The 20,118-nt window shown below is 45.0% G+C and overlaps 1 protein-coding gene across 18 annotated transcripts in view; it reads right to left on the bottom strand.

The window, feature by feature from the left end:
- Positions 1-9,777: 9,777 nt before the first annotated feature.
- Positions 9,778-20,118, bottom strand: part of BCOR (BCL6 corepressor) — a 119,065-nt gene continuing 108,724 nt past the window's right edge. For 12 of the 18 annotated variants that reach the window (XM_024988315.2, XM_005228295.5, XM_005228296.5 and 9 more), the window contains 6 exons: positions 16,295-16,461; positions 15,038-15,183; positions 14,556-14,657; positions 14,199-14,355; positions 12,718-13,005; positions 9,778-9,929 (listed from right to left, as the gene is read on the bottom strand). In XM_024988315.2, coding sequence (XP_024844083.1) covers positions 9,866-9,929; positions 12,718-13,005; positions 14,199-14,355; positions 14,556-14,657; positions 15,038-15,183; positions 16,295-16,461 — 924 coding nt within the window. In that variant the 3' untranslated portion in view covers positions 9,778-9,865. Of the gene's footprint in view, positions 9,930-11,839; positions 13,006-14,198; positions 14,356-14,555; positions 14,658-15,037; positions 15,184-16,294; positions 16,462-20,118 lie in introns of those variants that run through there. The other 6 variants (XM_024988320.2, XM_024988324.2, XM_059883573.1 and 3 more) reach the window with 2 other exon arrangements.

Genomic DNA, 20,118 nt, shown 5'->3' with positions numbered 1-20,118 from the left:
TATGTTTGTGACATGCATCTGTCTTGGTTGGTGTCTAATATCTCTTTGGTTGACTATAAACCAATTTATTTATTCGCTTGCCTGCTCAAAACACCCCCTTCCCAGAGAGGCCCTCTGTGTCCTGATTATTCATCTAAAGCTGAGTTTTTCTTTCTTCTTCCTCCTCTGCCTCCTGTAATATAAACCAATTGAGGGAAAAAAAGCAGTTTCCAAAAATCAAATTGGTCCCTTGCTAATTCTGATCCTAGTCCTCTTTTATAGCACTTGTGGCTGAAGGAAAGTTGTCTACTTTTGGGTCCACCAAGCAGTAGATGCCAGGACTTCCCTGGTGGTCCAGTGATTAAGAATCCAAGGGACACAGGTTCGATCCCTGGTCTGGGAAGATCCCACATGCCACAGGGCAACTAAGCCTGTGCACCCTAACTACTGAGCCTGTGCTCTAGAGCCTGTGATCGGCAACAAGAGAAGCCGCTACGGTGAGCACCCTGCACACGACTAGAGAGTGGCCTGCTTGCCACAACTAGAGAGAGCCTGTGGGCAGCAAAGAAGACCAAGCACAGCTGGAAAAAAAAAAAAGTAGATGCCAAGATGGGATCAGACAGCAAAGTCAGTCGCTGGGGAGGAAGGAGGAAAAGGTAAGGAGATTGTTCAGACCTTGATCAGGTCAGACACATGGAAGGAGAGGTGAAGGAATATTCTCAGGCTGCAGCATAGTTCCCAGCAAGCTCCAGCCAGGCTGTAGAGCGTCTTGAGCTAAAGTCAACCATTGGAGGAACCCTGCATCTCGCCAGAATGAGGGGCCTCAGTATTGCTGCTGTGCTGTCACTGGCTGGGAACAGCCCCCAGGGAAGCGTGACCTTGGCCTGAATGCAGTAGTGGTTCCTGAGGAGAAAGACAGCCGGGACCTTCCATGAAACATACTCCTCGTGCGGCAGGTCTGAACAGTGGGCTCTCGTGCCTGGCACACCCCTCCCCAGCAGCTTGGTTCTGCCTGCCCGCCTGGCTGATCAATCCTCCCATTTGTCCAAACCAAAGGGCTCTGGGAAGGAGGTGGTGTGGACTGAATGTTAGTGTCCCCCTCAAATTTCATGTGTTGAAAGCTTAACCCTCAATGTGCTGGTATTTGGTGATGGGGCCTTTAGGAGGTAATTAGGTCCTAAAAGTGGAGAAGGCAATGGCACCCCCTCCAGTACTCCTGCCTGGAAAATTCCATGGACGGAGGAGCCTGGTAGACTGCAGTCCACGGGGTCACTAAGAGTCGGACACGACTGAGCGACTTCCCTTTCACTTTTCACTTTCATGCATTGGAGAAGGAAATGGCAACCCACTCCAGTATTCTTGCCTGGAGAATCCCAGGGACGGGGGAGCCTGGTGGGCTGCCGTCTATGGGGTCACACAGAGTCGGACACGACTGAAGTGACTTAGCAGCAGCAGCAGGTCCTAAAAGTGTAGAACCCTCATGAACGGGATTAGTGCCCTTTAGGAGGCCAGAGCACTAATTAACTCCTTTCTGCCATGTGAGGATACAAGGAGAGGTTGGCAATCTGCACCCCCAAAGAGGGCCCTCTCCAGAACCCAACTATGCAGTCACCCTGATCTCAAACTTCTAGCCTCCAGGACTGTGAGAAAGAAATTTCTCCTGTTTGTAACGTCTCCAGTCTATGGTATTTTGTTACAGCAGCTTGAGTAGACTAAGACAGGGAGTTACTTCAGCGTCAAACAGGAGAGACACCCCCTTCCCTGAACCAGACCCGAATCCAAACTGCAACTTCTGAACCTGGGCTTTGAGAGGGGTCTTAGTGGGGAGGGGCTGCACAACTTTTGGGGCCTTGTTTTTGACAGAATCCTAAGTAAGACCTTTTAGAAAAGGAAGAAGTGTGACAAGGTAATAAATGTTTTAACCTGTCTTTGTTTCATCTTTCTTTGCGGCAGCAGTTATGAGAGACACTGAAAAAAGTCTTACATTTTCCTTTCTTTCCCCTCCCCAACTTATTATTTTGAAATTTTTCAAACCTATGAAAAGTTGGAAGAACAGTTTAATACACCCTTTGTCTAGATTCACCAATTATTATTTTGCTTTTGTTACCTGTGTGTGTATAGCCTTTTTCGCTGAACCATTTGAAACTACATTACAGACATCATGATAATTCTCCCTTAAACACCCTAGCATACATCTTCCAAGAATAAGAACATTTTCTTACAAAACTACAATGCTGTTATCACTCCTAAGGAAATTTACATTTATTCAATAATACCTTCTAATTTATAGTCTTTATTTCAATTTCCCCATTAACTCTATAGTGATAGAAACCACATCATTGGTTGCCTGGGGTGAGGAGAATGTTGAAAGCAAAATGGCACAAGGGAACTTTGGGGGGTGATGGAAATATGAGATTCTTGATTGGGAGTGGTGGTTACATGGGTGTAAAATTGTCAGAACTCATAGAACTGTACATTTTAAATGGGTGTCTTTTATTTTATCTAAATTATACCTCAATGAGATTGAATTTAAAAATTTTTCCCAGTAGTCACAAAAGTGTTTATTAACTATTTTTTCCCTGATCTAGAGAACTATCAAGGTTCAGGCATTGCATTTCATTGTCTTGTCTCTTCAAACTTCTCTAATCTAGAATATTCCCTCCTGCTTTTGTTTTTTTATGGCAGTGATTAAGAAATAGACATAAAGCCAGACCACTTGTTTTGCAGAATGTCCCACATTCTGGGTTTATCCATTTCCTCATGATGGGATCTGGTTCTACATTTTTGACAAGAACATTGTAGAGGTGATGCTGTGTCCTTTTTATTCTTATTCATCATGTTGGGAGGCATATGGTACCATTCTCTTCCTCTCCAGGTGACGCTCACATTGTCAGCTAAAGACTCAGGGTCAGCCATTTCTTTAAGCAACCCCTGGTTCTTGATAGTGGAGAATGGTATTTAGAAACCAAGAACTTGGTCCTGGATATGTTCATTGCTCCTGGGGTATCAATGTTTTGGCGGCCCTTTTAGTGGGCAGACAGAGCTTGGAAATCCAAGTTGTATTTGTTTAAATATAGAGTTGACAATTCAAATCCAACACCACAAGGTTCTTTCTCCCTTCTGCACATTCCATATTCATATCTCCCTTCTCATACAGAGGTCACGACATTACCAACATATTTATCATTTGCTCTATCTTATAATGTGTATAAAATTATTAAATACTTTCAATAAAATACAATATCAATAAAAGTATCACTACAAGAGATCTGCTAAGTAAATTTCATGATATCTTGCAGTTATTTTTGTCCTTAGAATATATTCCACTACAGATGTACACTCTGTGTACTGTTTAAAACTGACTTGAGCTGATTCTTTTCTCTGTGTGGTAATATTGTCAATGGGATACAAAGTTTCATTTGTTCCTGTTTATATTCAAATTCAGCATGTATCCTTACTCATCTATTTTAGTTTTTTGAAACCTTAAAAATTATATAATAGGCGTACACAGAGTGTCTTGGCCCATTCCTGACTGAGCTTTTGTCATTGAGGACTAGCGTTTGCCATAGTTTCTCTTTCAGACAGTTCTCCAGTGAAGAAGTCATCACCAGATGGTAGAGATAAGGAAGGAAAACAAATCTATCTGCAAGAATTTACAAACTGTATTCGATGAGACAGGATCATTTCAGGGTCTTTTTTTAAGTATACAACTTTTTAGAAAGGGGAATCTAAGCATTTACCTAGTGCCTACTACCTGCTGGGCACTGTGCTTGGTGTTCTCATTTAATCCTCACAACTCAGAAAGACAAGTATTGATGTTCATTAGAAACAACAACAACAAAAACTTATTGTGGAAAATTTCAACCAAGTAGAGAGAGTAGTGCAAATAAACCTCCATGTACCCATCATCCACTTCAATTACCAACTGATGATCAGGCTTGTTTTGTCTATACTTACCTCCTCCTTTCCCCATCTCCTGGATGATTTTGATGCAAAATATCCTGTCATTTCATCCATAAAATTTAAGCATATATTGTTAAAAGATAAGGTCTTTACCAAAAAAAAATATAAAATAAAATAAATAATAAAGCTTGGTGTTCCTATTTCCCTGGTTTTCACAAATATTTCCTAGTTTTAGTTTGTTCAAATCAGAGTCTAAGATCCTTATTATACAATTCTGGTATTTCTCTTAAGTCTCTTGTTAGTCTGTGGTTCTCCCCCACCTGTTTTTTTTTCCACTTACAACTTGAAGAAACCAAATCATGTGCCTTATAGAGCTTCAATCTGGCTTTTGCTGAATGCAGACACATACTGTCCTAACATGTTCTTTTGTCCCTTTTATTTCTGGTAAATTGCAAAATAAATACAAACACTGTCCAGTATGGTAGCCCCTTGCCATACAAATAGCTACTGAGCACTTGAAATGTGGCCAGTCCAAATTGATATACATTGGATAATCCAATAAAATATACATTGGATTTTTAAAAAAAGTTTTAGTAGAAAAAAATAAAAGTAAAGTATCTCATTAATAATGATTTTTACGGGTTTCCCTGGTGGCTCAGTGGTAAAAAATCCACCAGCTAATGCAGGAGACATGGTTTCGATTCATGACCCAGGAATATCCCATATGTCGTGAAAAAACTAAGCCCATGCGCCACAACTACTGAGCCTGTGCTCTAGAGCCAGGGAGCCGCAACCACTGAGCCCACGTGCTGCAACTAAGGAAGCCTGCATGCCCTGGAGCCTGTGCTCGGCGACAAAAGAAGCCACTGCAATGAGAAGCTCCCGCACCACAATTAGAGAGTAGCCCCCAACTTGCTGCAAGTAGAGAAAAGTCCACGTGGCAATGAAGACCCAGCACAGCCAAAAGTAATAAATAAAAAAATGCCAGTCGAGATGTTATACCTTAACAAAAAAAGATTTTTATATCGGTAACACATTGAAATGGTAATACTTTGGATACATTGAGTTAAAATTAAAAAAAATTTTTTTTTCCCCCACTTTAAAAAATGTACCTGCTAGGGAATTCCCTGGCTGTCCAGTGGTTAGGACTCATGTTTTCACTGCCAAGGTCCTGGATTCAATCCCTGGTTGGGGAACTGACAGCCTGCAAGTGGTGCAGCATGGGCAAAAAAACAAAACAAAACAAAAAACCATCTAGTGAAGAACTAAAGAGCCTCTTGATGAAAGTGAAAGAGGAGAGTGAAAAAGTTGGCTTAAAGCTCAACATTCAGAAAACTAAGATCATGGCATCTGGTCCCATCACTTCATGGCAAATAGATGGGGAAACAGTGGAAACAGTGGCAGACTTTATTTTTGGGGGCTCCAAAATCACTGCAGATGGTGATTGCAGCCATGAAATTAAAAGACATTTACTCCTTGGAAGGAAAGTTATGACCAACCTAGACAGTATATTAAAAAGCAGACATTACTTTGCCAACAAAGGTCCATCTAGTCAAGGCTATGGTTTTTCCAGTAGTCATGTATGGATGTGAGAGTTGGACTATAAAGAAAGCTGGGCACCGAAGAATTGATGCTTTTGAACTGTGGTGTTGGAGAAGACTCTTGGGAGTCCCTTGGACTGCAAGGAGATCCAACCAGTCCATCCTAAAGGAGATCAGTCCTGGGTGTTCATTGGAAGGACTGATGTTGAAGCTGAAACTCCAATACTTTGGCCACATGATGCGAAGAGCTGACTCATTTGAAAAGACCCTGATGCTTGGAAAGATTGCAGGTGGGAGGAGAAGGGGACGACAGAGGATGAGATGGTTGGATGGCATCACCGACTCAATGGACATGAGTTTGGGTGGACTCCGGGAGTTGGTGATGGACAGGGAGGCGGTTCATGGGGTCGCAGAGTTGGACACGGCTGAGTGACTAAAGTTAACTGAACTGACAAAAAAGAAATAACCCAAAACACCTCTAAAAAAATGTAGGTACTAGAATATTTTAAATTACACATTTGACTCACATTGTATTTCTAGTGGGCAATGCTGCTCTGGAGGCTCATCCATTTCAGGTTCAATTTTTTGGTACGACTACTTCATAGGAGGTGAAGTGTTTTCTATCAGGAGGCTCAGAATTCCTGGTTGTTCCTTTTTGTGTTTTCTTTCTATTTTTGGTAATGTTGGCATTTATGACTGGTCATTGCCTAGATCTATTTCATTAAGGGTTGTAAAATGGTAACACCTTATATTGGCTGTAATACTATTATAAAGCAAAATATTTCATGGAGGAAAGGCAGAGAAATGCTTCATTTTTTCCCTTTTGCCAGTTTTGAAATAATGAGGTTTTCCCTGACATTCCTCCAAAGAGATCAATGAGTTTGTTTTTTTATATACCATTATGAACTCATGGATTTGAACATATTTAATGTGTACAGTACTCTCACCTAATCAATGAGGGATACATTCCAGGACCCCTCAGTGGATGGCCTGAAATTAGATTTAATGACCCAGTTGGACAAAAGGGCAGGTAGCATATACAGCATGGAAAAGCTGGACAAAGGGATATGTCCTGGGCAGAACTGAGCAAAATTTTATCATGCTACTCAGGACAGTGTACAATTTAGAACTTATGAATTGTTTCTGGGATTTTCCATTGAGTATTTTTGGACCAAGGCTGACCATGGGTGACTGAAACCTCAGAAAGTGAAAACTGCAGATTGGGGGTAGGATGGAGGGGAACTACTCTGTATTTGTTGCAGTTACCCTCATCGATGCTAAAAATGGCCTGTATTTATAGGGGCTTCTCCAAGTTGGCTACTGAATCTCTGACACAGCCCCACCAGCTTATATTGTGTATATGTCCATATTCCCTGCCAACTCTCATTGTAATCAACCATTTCTCAAAGGAACCTCAATTCTCTTTAGTGGGAAAAGGTATTTAGCATCCAGTCTGAGAGTTGTTCGGAGAAGGCAATGGCACCCCACTCCAGTACTCTTGCCTGGAAAATCCCATGGACGGAGGAGCCTGGTGGGCTGCAGTCCATGAGGTCGCTGAGTCGGACACGACTGAGCGACTTCACTTTGACTTTTCACTTTCATGCATTGGAGAAGGAAATGGGAACCCACTTCGGTGTGTTTTTTTTTTTAATTTTTATTGTTTTGGCATGTGAGATCTTAGTTCCCTGACTGGGGACTGAACCTGTGCCCACTGCGTTAGGAGCACCAAGTTTTAACCACCTGACTACCGGGGAAGTCCCCACTCCAGTGTTCTTGCCTGGAGAATCCCAGGGACGGTGGAGCCTGGTGGGCTGCCATCTACGGGATCGCACAAGAGTTGGACACGACTGAAGTGACTTAGCAGCAGCAGCAGCTGAAGTTGTTTAGTCACTAAATTGTGTCTGATTCTTTTACGACCCCATGGACTGGGTCCCTCAGTTCATGGGATTTTCCAGGTAAGAATACTGGAGTGTGTTGCCGTTTCCTTCTCTAGGGGATCTTCCTGACCCAGGGATCAGATCTGTGACTCCTGCATTAGCAGGCGGATTCTTTACCACTGAGCCAATGGGAAGCCCAATTCAAGATCAGGACTACCGGATTTCTTTTCTTTAGTTTTTGGCTGTGCCACACGGCTTGCAAGATCTTAGTTCCTCGACCAGGGATTGAACGCATGCCTTCAGCAGTGAAAGCACTAACCACTGGATTGCCAGGGAATTCCCAAGGGAATTTTTCTTTTTCTTTAACCTTACCCATCCTATATTTGCATCTCCTTTCTCCCATGCAGAAAACCGCATTTCTCAACCATGTCAAATAACTTCTTTGCTTCATCTCACAACACAAACAGGATAGTCTCAGCATCACAATGCAGACACTATCAGCAAGGATAGGATTAGTGAAAATATACTAATTTATTATTTATTTAAGAGTTTCTGCACTCTTCTGTCCTTAGGGCAAGGGATTATATAGGCACTTTTTTCTGTTTTAAAGTCACTTGAAATAGTTCCTTTCTGTGTGGTTAACTTCCAACTGGATGGTTAGGGTTTGTTTGTTTTTTGACATTGCTTTTGGTTTACAAATATGTAAACTCTCAAGTCGAATCGATATTGCAAGAATATTCAGAGGAGTGAAGCTTCCACCCCTTTCCCTGGCAGCTTGTTCTTTACCCAGAGGTAACCATTTCTAAAGCAAATTAGGAGGCGGGCTCTCAATTCCCTTAGTATTACAGTGCGGATGCATCACTATAACTTCAAACAGGGACCGGCTGATTTGGGTGGTTTCAGCCTATTGCTGTTATACTATTGGGCCAACTTGACAAGGAAGATGTCCAAGGGCACACCTATGGTAAGCATATTAAGATGAGATTTGGTGGGAGTAGGACAAAAAAGTAATTTCCCATCACTTCATGGGAAATAGATGGGGAAACAGTGGAAACAGTGGCAGACTTTATCTTTTGGGGCTCCAAAATCACTGCAGATGGGGACTGCAGCCATGAAATTAAGACACTTACTCCTTGGAAGAAAAGTTATGACCAACATAGATAGCATTACTTTGCCAACAAAGGTCCGTCTAGTCAAGGCTATGGTTTTTCCTGTGGTCATGTATGGATGTGAGCGTTGGACTGTGAAGAAGGCTGAGCGCCAAAGAATTGATGCTTTTGAACTGTGCTGTTGGAGAAGACTCTTGAGAGTCCCTTGGACTGCAAGGAGATCCAACCAGTCCATTCTAAAGGAGATCAGCCCTGGGTGTTCTTTGGAAGGAATGATGCTAAAGCTGAAACTCCAATACTTTGGCCACCTCATGTGAAGAGTTGACTCACTGGAAAAGACTCTGATGTTGGGAGGGATTGGGGGCAGGAGGAAAAGGGGACGACAGAGGATGAGATGGCTGGATGGCATCACTGACTGGATGGACGTGAGTCTGAGTGAACTCCGGGAGATGGTGATGGACAGGGAGGCCTGGCGTGCTGCGATTCATGGGGTCGCAAAGAGTCGAACACGAATGAGCAACTGAACTGAACTGAGGAGAAAAACTCAAAAGAACGGTGGTTTCAACAAAATTGTTTATTTTTCTCGAACATAAAAGGTAGGCAGAGCAGGGCAGGGCTGATGTGATGGTTCCGGACACTAGGTCCTAAGGGGCCCCAGGCTCCTTAAGCACACTGAATGCTCGACTTCCATGCTTCATGGTCCAGGGTGGCTGCTGTGGCAGTAGCTGTCACCACCACATTGTAGCCAGGACACAGGACAGGACGAAGAGCATGCCCTCAATCTTTACACCTTCAGAAGAACCTTCAGAATTCTATTCTATTCAGAGAATAGAACACTTCTATTCTCCACCTGTGCTATGAGGGATTCTGTGCCTGGGAGCCTGCTACGGCTAGTATGATCTCACTTGCACTGTTGTCTTCCCTACGGAAAGCTACTCTACACCCAGTGGGATGTCGTCTCTACTGGTGTTCCCTCTGCTCCCCTGGAGAGGGGCAGGGCGCACCCACACCTACGGCACCTCCTCTTAACCGCTGGGGAGCTCCCTGACATCCAAACTTTTCTAGGCCACGGACAGCTCATTTCTACCTAGAATCAGTCAGTTCTTTAGCTGTTCTTCATCCACGGTTTCAAACACCTGATGTTTCTTACAGTAAGTGTTCTAACTTACCAATGGCTCCTCCACTGCATGAACCATACCTTAAATGTCTCCTAAACCAAGCCCATAACCTCCCCTGCACCCCTTAAACCTATGGCTCCCACCTATTTTCTTAATTAATAGAATGACCTTCATCCAGGAGAGAACCTCAGTTGGTCGCCAGCCCACCCTTTAACTCCAGCCCAAACGCAAATACAAAGAGCCAAATACCTTGGGGTTGTTATTCTTTGCTTTAATTTGGGCTCCTGGGGGCCCCTCGTTGCCTGTAATTCAGGCTCACCAGTCCTCTTTCATTTCAATCATTTCTGCAGGTCTCTTTTGCTTTGTGTGTGACCACTTCCACCTGCTGTCTGAGACGACTTCCTAAAAAACAAAAGTTCAGCAAAACTGTTAACAGGTTTTAACTTTTCGGGTGGGGAATGGGAGAAAGGGTTTGGTTTGGGATGACAAGAACCTCTATTTCTGAAACGTTGAGATTCTTTTTTTTTAAAAACAATCAAAGTGTATTTTTTCTGATCAAAAAAATAAATAATAGCACCCCTTTGGTGGCTCAGTGCAAAAGAATCCACTGGCCAATGCAGAAGACATGGGTTTGATCCCTGGGTCGGGTAGATCCCACATGCAACTAAGTAAGTCTGTGCGCCACAACTATTGAGCCTATGCTCTAGAGCTCAGGAGCTGAGAACACTGAGCTCACACACCACAACTACTGAAGCCTGCATTCTGTAGAGCCCATGCTCTGCAACGAGAGGCACCGAAGAAGCCCACACATTGCAATAAAGAGTAGTCCCTGCTCGTTGCAACTAGAGAAAGCCCACGCAGCAAGACCCAGCACAGCCAAAAATGAATTTTAAAATATGTATTTTTAAAACTAATAAATAAAGTGGATAAATCGAGAACACTGTTCTCTGATTTCCTTGTCTTCAAGATACATCCCAAACTTCATTTGGTACTCACCAACAATGGGCTCCTGATGTGAAGAACCAACTCATTGAAAAAGACCCTGATGCTGGGAAAGACTGAAGGTGGGAGGAGGAGAAGGGGGCAACAGAGGATGAGAAGGTTGGATGGCATCACCGACACAATGGACATGACTTTGAGTAAGCTCCAGGAGTTGGTGATGGACAGGGAAGCCTGGTGTGCTGCAGTCCATGGGGTCGAAGAGTCGGACACGACGGAGCGACTGAACAATGGGCTCTCATCTCACATCTGACAGTACTGCATTTCCCTGTTCCCACAAACGGCTCTTTCCCCACCTGCCAGGTCACAGAGCTTACAGGACCCTTCCCCTCCATACATTAAGACCCCACTCAAGTACATCATCTCCATGGCCCCTTCCATCTGCTCTGCCTAGGTGTTCTCAGAGTTCACTATAAGACTGAAAACCACTAAGCATTCTGATCACAAATGGATTTGATACAAGGAATCTTTGGGAGGGCTGGAGGAATGTGTCAAGGATGACACCAGAACCACTGGATTTGAGAACAGTCTATTGAGGTTGTCATCCAGGCATTACCACAATCACTACTGCATCCCATTACTCACAAAGCTAAAGACCCACTGTTGAAAGGCTGCAATCAGTCCAACTGTCCAACATGTCTCCTTAACCTTATCAGCAGCCTGTAGAGCAGGAAGACACCTCTCCCTCACTCTGCCTTCCAAACCTAACCACGATTCAGAATTCTAGCTGCAAGGGAGTCTAGTAATATTCAGGTTTCTAGCCTCTGCAATGAAGAAAGGAATTAAAAGATGCAGGACGGAAACTGAGTGCCAACTGATAGTACCCAACAGGAATACTGCTGTAAGAAGAGCGAGCAGGAGAATAGCAGAGTGGTCATAACTACAAGCCTTGACTATTGGGCCAAGCAGGTTTGGACTTGATGCTAAAATGTAACAGAAAAACATGAGGTCTGGAGGGAAGTGTGACATAATAAAAGTCCTGTTTCTGAAAAAATACTCCTAAAGATTAAGGGTTAGCCACGATGAAGCTTCTGTGGTCCATCAAGGTCAAAGGCAACGTAAATGTTTTCTAGGCCATCAGAGATCAGGTAGGATCTGAGAACCATCAAAATATATGTCTACGAATTGAGCAATCAGGATAGAACTTCAAATTGTCTTCTGAGTCTCACTTCCCTGAAATCTTCTAGTCTGTTTCAGTTCATAGAGACTATAAACTGTCCTAAAGTTATCTATAGGGAACAGACCATCAACAACACTTAAAAAAAAACCTGCCAACAGTAATGCTTTAGGAAAATACATAGGACACAAGGTACTTCAATTTTCTCCTTTCCTCAACAGGTTTATTGCCTTTTAAGAAAATTTTTGTAAAATATAAATACAAAGGCAGAGAATTTACTTACAAAGTTAAAACACAGGTTTCATACATAAACACACACTTCAGAAAATTTTAGTTTTATGTACAATTTCAAGCAACCTCAACATATTATGTTAGTTTTCAATATTTTACAGGGTACAGAAAAAAATAGCTCAAAGTCTTCTTTAAATAAGAGCATAAAATGTTTAAACATATAAACAATCCGGTTTGATGCGTGAAAACTAATTTCACAGCTTTTAAATTAGGATATAAAAGTTTCATACAATTAGTTGTTGTGTGTGGATATGGTTTGAATGTATATTACATACTACTGGATCACATCCAATAGCATTGACCTGGCCCAAGCAGGTACACTGTAAACAAAACATAAAGTTACAATATCGCCAAGTGCCTTCCCCGAATACAACCCCCCAAACCAACCACACGGTTCTGACCACACTCTCAACAGTTACAGCCTTTGTCATGGGAGCTTTACATGAAATTATGTCAAAGTGTGGAGCTCCTTTTCCTTGTTTTTTTTTTTCTCCTTAAAAAAGAAAAGAAACAAATGTTCTGAGTAAAAACAAACATATCCCAAAGCATGTGTGCACTGAAAAGTAAAGAAACATTTTTAACAACGTCATAAAAACTGACTTAAAAGTTTAAAAAGAAAAAACCTTATTTCTGAGTCCTTCCGACTGGAGTCATGTCTCTTATATAAAGAAGAGAGATTTTCTATGTAATAGTGTCCCTTCTTTACAGAAACCGTCGTATTATGACACATATGCACAAGGTAACACTATGCCACACTGTCCACGGCGGGCCCTGCGAGCTCACCAGTGGTCGTCCGGGCCCGTGTCGCTGGGGTGGAGCCACTCCATGGATGAGCCCAGCAGAGTCTGAAGCTCGTTCGTGAACTCCACCAGATCTAAGAGCTCCTTGCTTTCAGGATTAAAGGCTTCTAGGTCTTTGGAGCATGAGAATAAGAGGCTAGCTGACACTTGCCGGTAGAACTCAGCCTCCGCAATGGTGACAATTTCCACGTTTGGGAAATTGCAGCGAAATATGCGGGAGGACATTTTCAGTTTCTTGAGCACGTCTGAAAGCAATAGCCAGTTCCGAGGCCTGCACCAGAGAAAGGACAGTGGTTTGAGTTTTTGGCAAAATTAAAAGCTCTCCCAACTATGAACTGCCAGTCTCCCAGTGGTATAACAAGGGCCAGTTACTTCTGCTTTGATTACTTCGCTCACTCCACTTTTCACTAAGATCTACTTCTAGCGGCGAACTCTGGACCCATCTGCATGTATTAAGAGACGGTCTAGGACGGATCAGCCAATTTAGACCTAAGTGGGAGCAGCACCCATGAATGAGCCTCGTCACAGGCCGCCCTGGCACCTCTAGAACTGATGGACACATCCCAGGCAAAGGCTTGGTCCCTCAGCTCCAGCCACAACTCAGGTCACCCTGTCCAAGTGAGTCTCTGCCCACCCATCCCCCCCGGTTCTAGTCACAAGGGAAAACTAGTCTGTTAGTGAACCCAAGGCAAATGGCAAACACCTCTGTGATCTTTCCTCTCTTCCGACCCTCATGGAGAGAGCATGAGAAAGAGGCAAGGTTGCCTGTCTTTCCTTTCCTTTCCCCACACCTCCAACCTGCCCCTCAATGTTGCTGGGAGTGAGGCTTTCTCGAAGGAAGGGGATACAACCTTTCCCTGCTGTCCCTTGCCACGCTTCATGAGCTCTATTCCTAAGAGACCGTCAGCACGAGGACAGACGGACAGACACATTCCCAGGCTCATAGTCCAAGGAGGATGCTACTCCTTAAGCAGGGGCCAACACATGGCAGAGCAATGTCTCCTGGCGTGCTCACTCTGGAGGGCTGGGCACAGGGGCGCAGTGGCCTGACTAACGGGGCAAAACTCCATCTGACCCAGTCCGAGGATACAGAAGATCCCAGGTGCCACATAGGCTTTACCTAATCTTACACAAGGAGAGGCTACATCAGTGGACCTTGTGTGCCTTGGAAGGCCCCTACAGTGGTTCTTTGTGGGGGGCTCCCAAGGAGGATCCTTTCCCCAAGACTGTAGTGACTGAAACTACAGTGAGCAATTCCAGCCACTGGCTCTTGTGTCCTTTGGGCTGTGGGGTGTATTACGATGAGGGCAGTTTGCTGGGATCCCCCACCCCAACCCACCCCTTTCCTGGCAAAATTCTACTGCAGTGTGTGAAGTTGGTGGACACTTGGTGAGGAATTCACTCACCCCCCCGACCCCCCGACCCTCATCTGCTGCTTCTCAGTCTCACGCTGGGCATGCTCACCCTTGAGCAACGGACACTTGGACATTATAACACGGCAAGAGGGGGCTTTCTGAGAACTCGAATTCAAACATGTCGCTGCAGGTGTCATTATCATCGTCCTCATCCTCTGGTCCAGGGGGGTTTGCTAAAACGTCATAACCACTTTCATCATCTGGTTCTAAGGGAGGGCAAACGAGAGAGAGAGGTGGGGATCAGTTAAGCCAGAGCAAGATTCCAGCTGTTCTCCAAACAGAAAGTCTTTCCCAAGCCAGCCCTGCTCATGGCACCCGCCCCAAGCCTTCATCCACACTAGAGAGAAAAGTTCTCTTAACTCCTGCACGTCCTTTCCACCCAACTGAAATGAATAAGGCTGCTCACCACACACAGAGCTGCCATAGAAATCCCAAGAGACATTGCTGTTGCTACTGCTGTTGGGGCTGCTGTCATCATCATCGCGACCCTGCAGGTCGTTTAAATAATCTGGAGAGAGAGAGGGAAACAAGGTTAACACCTGCTGGCTAGAGGCAAATGCTGGTGGAGGTCGGGAGAATCTCACGCTGGGGCTGGCAGGTTTATCTCCAGACAAGTCCCTCTGCGCACTCCTCCAGGTATCTAATTGTAAGCTGCATATGCATCTACCTGCCTTCCCGAGTGATAGTCCGTCTCACTGCACCTGCCTGCCAAACAAAAGCTAGGCCTGGCCAGCTCAGAATTCCCCAGCCATCCCATGCAACATTCAAGTATGTATCTGTTTGACAGACTAATGTTACGCCAACTTTCCCAGTAAGTGTAAAACGAGGTGGGGGGAGCCTGGCCCATCTAGATGCCTGAACCAGACCATTTCGTGATCTCTGTCATACCTGTTAAGAACTTTTCCATAAGTTCGCTGTGGGTCATTTTCATGATGGTTCTACCTGAGTACGTCGCCAGGGTGGGGTCAGCACCATAGGAGAGGAGCAAGCGGACAATTTCCAAGTGATCGTTCTCGACGGCATCGTGGAGAGGCCTAAGAGAGGCGCGGGGGATTGATTATACCTGTGGACATGATGTTCACCTCTAACGACACAAAGGCAAAATGGACTGTGTGTGGTCAAGCTGCTGTTTCACCAAGGAGGGGAGTGTACAGTCACTGCCATTCCACACGGGGAAAGTGAGGCACTGTGACTGGCCCACTGTCAAATGATGAATCACTCTATTATTATTTCTACACTTAACCCTTTATAGGACAGATGAAGAGACTATCTCAGGCCTAATTCTCAAATGCAAATCTCTCTTAATCCACTTAGCCTAAGGAGGAACTCAGGCCATGATGAAAACTTTCCCAATGAACTTAAATAGTGACAGACTGTAAGAAGATAACTTATGGGGCGGGGGGGGGGGAAACCCCAACATCATGGAAGCCAACATGACAAGCAATTATTTATACCATTAAAAAAAAAAAAAGATTGCCATTTCTAAAAGAAACTAGGGGTAAAGTAGAACCTCTCCTGAAACCAACTTGGAGATCAATGATCAACCCTCTGGCTCAGAAGCAGTCGGCAGGCAGGGTGAGTTCTCCGGAGAGTCCAGAGTCCTTTCTGTGTCTATTGGGATTGGAAACACAACCCACAGTCCCATCTGGAAAGAATGCTTTTTGGAAACCATGAACCACCAAATACATTTCAGTTTTGCTCATTTTATGACTGTCAGGAAAGCCCTAGTGCCCTGCCTCCTGGTAGCATCCCAGGCACAACCCAGAAGATGCTTGGGCTGACTCAGACCTGGGACTCTGGCCAATAAACCAAGGTCAAGGAAAGAGTAGGGGGCCGGGGGTGTGGGTGACCACAGCAGATCCTCTGAAGCCACTGGCCCCGGCCCTGTCTGTACTCCAGGGACTTTCAACGCACGTGTACTTTAAATATGGTGATTGAACAGATGCTGGTAAAGAGTCTGGGGTCATAAAAGGCAACACCCCTGATTATCCATGCAGGTGCAACATTTCCAGTGATTTCTGTCCATGAGAGCATCACTAAGTTTTAAAATTCTATGTAAATTTGCCAGAAAGATGTCTGATTCCATCAGTGTGCTTACATGGTGCTCACACTCCATCTTTCCTCCTGGGGTTCCCCACCACTTACCTGGTCCCATCCTGGGCACTGCAGTTGACATCAGCGCCATATTCAAGGAGATGTCGTACAATATTGAGCCATCCCCTTGCACAAGCTTCATGCAGGGCACAGTAACCCGCGTTGTCTCGATGGTTCACATCACAAATCTTATTCTCCAGGCAGTACAAGACCACTTCCTGTGGGAAGAAAGTAGGGGATGCCATCAGACCACCACACAGTGAACCTTCCAAGGGTGGCCTTTCCATAGCTTGGCAGTGCCCACTTTCAAAAGCATACATCCTTGGATCTAACAGCTCACTGAAGTGCGGTGGGCGTCCTGGTGAGGGGGCAAAAACTTGTGGGAAGAGCTTGGAGATGCAGATAGTGTTGTCTAGGGCTCTGCTGCTCCAGCGGCCTGGCCCAGGGTAAGCTGCCCCTGAACTTCTCCCAAGCTTCCACAGGGCTGCTGAGAGGATCTGGTATGGCCCATACAGAGATGCCACGGCTGCTAACATCTTAGATGACACAAGGCCAAGTATAGACCATTCTCCCTTGACAGGTCTGTTCTGTCGGTGGCAATAGTTGACAACACATGTTTAAGCATTGATGACTGATGCTTAAAGAGAGCGGAAATCCGCTGAAGAACATCCCTCAGGTTAGAGAAGGAGGGACAGACACCCAGGTCAGCCACATCCTCACGCCCCCAGTGAAGACCCCAAATCAGAACGTAGGCCTCAAATGCTATTTGTATGTTCAATACAATCAAACAGAAGCTTTCTCTATCCATCCTCAAGGAATGACACAAAATGCTCCAAATAACCCCGCCCTCTATTATGCCTCATTCCACCCCACAAACTACACATTTCAAGAAGCAAATAAAACGACTCTATCCTTCCCCCTTCCCCGAAGGAGTTCTGTGTCAAGAGTATGCATTAGAATCACTGTTATTAATCTTACTTCTTTGGTGTGTTAAAATATTAATATGAACTGCTCCCAGTTAGCAGAGTGGTAATTTATTCAATGTTTTATTACCTTGATTAAGAAAGTTTTCAAACACATCGAAAGCATTTTGCCACCAGAAAACATGTTATACTTGTTTTCTTCCAAGTCATGCCCAGCAGAGAGCTGTCAGGTTCTGAGAGCCAGGGGTAGGCGGAGTGTGCAGGCAGCCCAATGCTCAGTCCACTTGGTAAAGGGGGACGGGACGGGGTCAGAGCAGACCTTGTGACAACTCTTAAGTAACTCATCTGTGTAACCTAGAACAGGGTCCATTGTTAGGACCTTCAGAGGACATGCCAATCAAAGGTGACCACTCACTTGTGAGTGAACTTGCAAGTTCCATTTGTTTAGTCCATGAACCTAATGGGCCATGCTGGTAAACCTGGCCATCGGTGAGGTCAATGTGGCAGCTCCCTTCTAAAACAAGGGGAGGAAGGGAAAAGGCACGCCCATGAAGGTGTTTCTTCGTTCAGATCCCAACCTGCCAGAAAGCCCACAATCCTCTGGGCTCCCGGGCCACCTATCCTGAGCCCTGGTATCCAGGATACTGCATGAAGCTGCTGCTCCCTTAGCAGGCCCTCAGTAGCCAGACTCAAGTGGACGGCCGCAAGCTAATGGAGCTGTGTGCCCCAGTCAGGGAGAGGCCCCGTCACGTGGCTCCAGATCAGGTCTGAACGCCACCAACTGTTGTGTACAGATCAGTTTACCCCAGGTCCTGGCGGCCTGCCTGGGTCCTACCAGCACGGGGTTTATTTACTCTGACAATCATGGCCTTCACCTGGAAACCTTCATTGCTACCAGGGCCAATTCAAGGGGACCTAGAAATGAAAGGCCATCAAAGCTGACAGGTAAGTCAAATCTCTGTTCCTGGAGGACATCAGCAAAGGTAGCAGGAGCCCCACGGCCCAGTCTGACCTAACTCAACCATGTTGATGCTGCTATTTACACAGTGCTTCTCGTTGCCCCAGATAAGGACATCTTCCGTCATCCCACGGGAACCCAGGAGATGTCAGGAAAGGAAGATAGTACTACCTCATTGAACACTTAAGAGAAATTGAGGCCCAGAGAAATTAAACCCTAAGTTCAATTAACATGAAGTACTAGACCTATAATTCAAATCTTTAGTATCTGGTTGGCTGGCAAGATTCAAAAGGCCCAAGGGATGCAATCTATCCATGATGAGCATCCCACAGGCCATCTCTATTGGGGTCAGTGGGCTAACCACACTCTCCTAGCTGGGAGGGAGTTGGTCTCTAAACGGATGGCAACCACCGTTACCAACAGAGAGAAAGGTGACGAGGTCAGGCAAGTCTGTCTGCCCAACACATCTCTTGGTTTATTTTCTCTGCTAGAAATGGGAGTGTTTGAAGGGCAGCCCACCCATTTCCAAACAAAATCCAACTGTTTTTGTTGGACAACTCTCTGTTAAGCGGCTATAAGCTGAACGCCATTAACCGCAAAATGTAACCATAAAGGCCATAAACCCGACATTGTTAATTAATTAAATGCCTCATTAACTTTTTTAAAAACATGATTTATTCAATTCATAGAAAATTTAACCATTACCACTAAGCGCACACGCATGGGGTTGCACGTTGGCATTTTAGCCTAAGAAGCAGAAGCCTTTTTCTGGAGAGGGAAAGGTTTGAGGTCTCTGGCCACGCAAGTAATCTTTTGCAAGCAGATCTGAAGCCAGAGCATGTTTCTAAACTTCCAGAACCAGATCATTTTGACATAAAGCTCAGATTGCCTTTACTGCACATGGTATAAGCAGAAAATCACCAACAATGAATGGTGAAGACAGAACTTCAGGAAAACCCTCCCCAAGTGCGTTCAAAGCACACCTTTATTTGGTTAAGTAAACTATCTTTCAATGTTAAAAGGTTTAAATTGTCAAATCTCCCAACTGGGCCATCACCCCAACATTTAACATTCTGCCTAGAGAAACCCCAGGAAGTTGGATAAAAAAGTTAAAAGCATTCATCTACAAGTCACAATGATCAGTATCAAAACTGGTGATAATCAGTGTATAACCTACATGTTGAAATGTATATTTGAAGAAAACCAAGTCTGACCACAAACATCCCCATGGCCTCCTGTGTACAATCGAAGGCCAGGTAGGCTAAAAAACATATGGATCAAGTGCCCCTCGGTCCAGACCTCAAAGTCACCAAACCAAAATGGAAACTTTCTTAAAGGACCAACAAGGGTCTCTTGAAGTCTCTGGTCCCAACGGGAGACTGGTGGGAATGATGCCAAGTAGGCTCCCTACCCTACCCCCATACCAGGAGTATATGCTCTCAACCACAACTAGTACTGAGCAAACACTTGGCACATGGGGCCCAGCTTAGGGTTGTGTGCAAAAGCCACTCTGTCCTCCTAGGTGCTGTTCTCTGCTCTTGGGAAAACCACTTGGGTGCTCCTTGGACTTCATCTTAAAGTAACTGCGTGAACCACCAGAAGGCTCTCTCTAGCTAATGGAGAGGTCTCCAAAGACATGTAGATATAACAGCAGCACATTCAAGCCTTGCACTAAGCATAAGTGCTTCCAACTTCCCACCCACAGTCATGCCTTGGGGGGCTGAGTGGGCACATCTCCAAGGGCTTAGGGCATTATGGACAAGGGGACAGGGGTTCCACAGAGCTGGCTGGGGGTGTAGGAGCTGGAGGTGGGGGAGCCAGGGTTCCTGGCCCGCATGGGTCCTGCCACCCCAATGCTAGTCCACACCTCCACGTGCTTGGCCTGCTGAGCCGCATTTTACTGTGACCATTCAACTCCCAGAGAGCTGATGCCAGCTTGAAAAAATGCCTCTGCCCTGTGGGCTATTACATCACAATTGCAGCTGACAAGTGCG

This window comes from Bos taurus, chromosome X (genome assembly GCF_002263795.3).
Source record: "Bos taurus isolate L1 Dominette 01449 registration number 42190680 breed Hereford chromosome X, ARS-UCD2.0, whole genome shotgun sequence".
Classification (NCBI taxonomy): domain Eukaryota; kingdom Metazoa; phylum Chordata; class Mammalia; order Artiodactyla; family Bovidae; genus Bos; species Bos taurus.
This window is presented reverse-complemented; position numbering and strand designations above follow the sequence as displayed.